Raw genomic sequence first — 2,960 nt, forward strand, 5'->3', positions numbered from 1 at the left:
AGGGTTCAGCCCGGCACGTGTTGCAAGAAGAAAAAGATCATTTACCAGTGTGTATTCCACCCAAGAAGAACACTCATAAAAAGAAGGAAAAGCAATGCTTAACGACCCTTGTTTCTCCTACTATCCTTCACACACACAAAAAAAAAAAAAACAAATTCATATGATTCACCAACGTCTGTTCATGCAGTCATTGTTATCAAGTAGTACGGAACATCACAATAACATTGATCAAGAACAGGCGAGGGATCACATATAACTCAATAAGCAATTTAATTAAAGCCCAAAGAAAATTAAAGTGATGTGTAGAAACCAAAAAAAAAAGTACTATCGCGTTCCACACAAATGTATATAAGAGACTGAGCTCATGGCAACATTATCACAGAGAGTGTCAAGAAAACAAACATAACACTTGCAAAAGAAGAAGCTTTAAAAGAACCATCAGGGCCTTTTTTCGCAGTAGCATTATTATTCTGCCCACTCACAGATGAGGTATTGTTTTCTTCCTTAGTTTCACTGCGGTTTGCTTCTGTGGTCGTACTTGCCTCATTTTGTACCACCGGTGCAGTAACTTCCTGGTTACCATCATTTTCAGTCGGTCTTGCGGTTCCAGTGGCTTCCGGTTGACTTGTTTGGATTGCTTCAACAGTGTCTGGGTCTTTTTCTGGACCTTGTGATTCATCCAGAGTTTTGTTGATTGTATTGCACACATCAGCGTATTTGGGGCACACAATTTTACCCTGCAGCACAGTCCCATCCACAGTTAGATTTTTTCCTTCAGGACAACTGTACCACTCATCGTTTCCACTGTATCGCACAATTACCTTGTTGAACTTGCAAGACACCTCCACACACACGGCACCAACTGCTGCATTGTTAGCCGTCAGACCATTACCCTCCACACAACGTGAGTTATTAGCAATTACACTTCCAGGCATTTGGTTCCGCTCCCCACTGATGCAGCTCTTTTGCGGTAATGCCTTAATAAACGGGCAGTAATCCATTTGTTCAGATGAATCTGAACCAACCTTTTTGTCGTCAGAAAAGTATTGAAACCGCGCAGGAAGATCCTTCTCAACGGGTTTTGCTTCGATGCTGCTGCAAGTGCCCAATGACTGGCGGTCAGATGTGCACCGTAGTGACTCAGTACCCTTACTGGATTTGGTTGTGCAGAACATGTTGGAGAACTTCGTTTCCCCGCTGTTAACGCATTTATTATTCAAAAATTCACACTTAGAGTTATTGCCCCAACTCATCTGCTCTGCCATTGTCCAATTAACTTTGTAGTAGCCCAGATCAGCGAAAGCTCCCATTGTAATTGCAGTGTAGTAACCAGCACCGACGAGACCAACCATTAACTCATCCTTTGCGTTGCGTCGACTCCAGTGTGACAGTGTCATCTTACCTTTGTGGTTTGGAATATATATTGGTGCCTCAACAATACACTCTGTACCCTTTGCAGTTTTAACTTGTTTTTCAGCAACGCAATCACTTGGGGTTTGAGATGCCATCATTGCGGTTTGTGCGTATATTGAACGTCTTTTTGACAACAAATGTGATGAATGATGTACATTCTGTGTAAACTTGGCATCATTGGAACCCTCTTCTTCACGTCTCTCTTGCACATCACTGTCAACAGACTCCTTCCCTGTCAAAAGACCATCCATAACATTACTGTGTGATTCTCCCAACTCATATTCTCCTTGCACGGTTGCTGTCAAAGCAAACACCGCTGCTGTTTTTGCAGGAGGTACACTTACAAACGCCACACTTTGTAGTTCCATACCCTCTGCAGAATCACAGTTATAATGATTTTTAGTTTCTCTCAGTACATTTGAAGAATTAACACGCCGTACGACATACTGGTCGTTGCCATTTTCCCAGATCTGCACCATATCTTTCCTTTCCATCTCAGGGAAATTGAATCCAAGTGCATGAGCAATCTCATGAGCAGCAACGCGGACACGCTGTGGTGTAGCCACAATATACCGTGGACCGTAATTGATGATTCCAACAACTGGACGACCATTAGGACCTAATGTCGCACATGTTGCCGCCCAGGCGAACGCTCCATCAGTTGTTGGGGCAGCAGCAACATAAAGCACCATATCAGCCTCGTCAACACCAGTGGTTTTATGCTCTTGTGGTATAGTGAACTTGGAGCAAAGACTTCTGCTGTCAAAGGTAGGCACGACAATGGGACCCCTCAACCGCTCCACAAAAAGGCGATCACTGTGCAGTTTAATTGCCTCAGGGAGAATCTTCTTAACAAGAATTTCCTCCTTCTCTGGCGTCAAAACATCATCAGTTGTACACGTAAGTGAACTTTTCACGGAGAAGACACTCTCATCAACCGTAGAGCAGAACCGACCACTTGTATTCAAATCATCAGTGAAGAATTTAATGCGAATGGGGTCCCATCCACTCGTGGGTTCTTGTCTCTTCAAAGGATTTGATGCTTCTTGTTGCGGAGACGCTTCTGCAGCTGAACTTCCATCACTGAAAATATAAGCTCCAACATGCATCACCACTCTGTCATGCATGCAGCGGTGGTGCTCTGTCACAGCAAGAATGACAAGGGTGCAGTACAGAAGGAGCAACGGAGCAAACAAGAAGAGACGCCGCATTCCTTCACGTGTAATCTTGAAGGGTTTGTGTATTTGTTTGTCTGTAAGCAGAAGAGAAGAAAAAGAAATATTGGCAATAGAAAATCAAATGCAGGATTATCAAGCATAGAAGGAAAAAAAAGGAGGAAATGGGAAACCATGACCCCACCCATAAAAAAAGAAAAAGAAAGAGAAAAAAAGAGAGAGACATATGAAAGTAACAGAGAGCCACTGTCAAGCAGACTGTGGATACGCACAATGAACACGTGGCGGGGCCGCATCAGCCCCACTGCACGGGCACAGGCGGTGGGAGGGGGTTGTGTCAGAAACGCACAGAGTGCAACATCAATGGGATCA

General features: G+C 43.9%; 1 protein-coding gene across 1 annotated transcript; it reads right to left on the bottom strand.

Moving 5' to 3' along the window:
* Window positions 1-362: 362 nt before the first annotated feature.
* Window positions 363-2,624, bottom strand: TM35_000541320 (surface protease GP63; the record flags this gene model as incomplete). The annotated part of the gene is made up of 1 exon (XM_029030757.1): window positions 363-2,624. One exon carries the CDS (start codon window positions 2,622-2,624, stop codon window positions 363-365), a length of 2,262 nt encoding a protein of 753 aa, XP_028877974.1.
* Window positions 2,625-2,960: the final 336 nt, after the last annotated feature.

This window comes from Trypanosoma theileri (assembly GCF_002087225.1).
Source record: "Trypanosoma theileri isolate Edinburgh chromosome Unknown TM35_Tth_54_V1, whole genome shotgun sequence".
NCBI classification, from domain to species: Eukaryota; Euglenozoa; class Kinetoplastea; order Trypanosomatida; family Trypanosomatidae; genus Trypanosoma; species Trypanosoma theileri.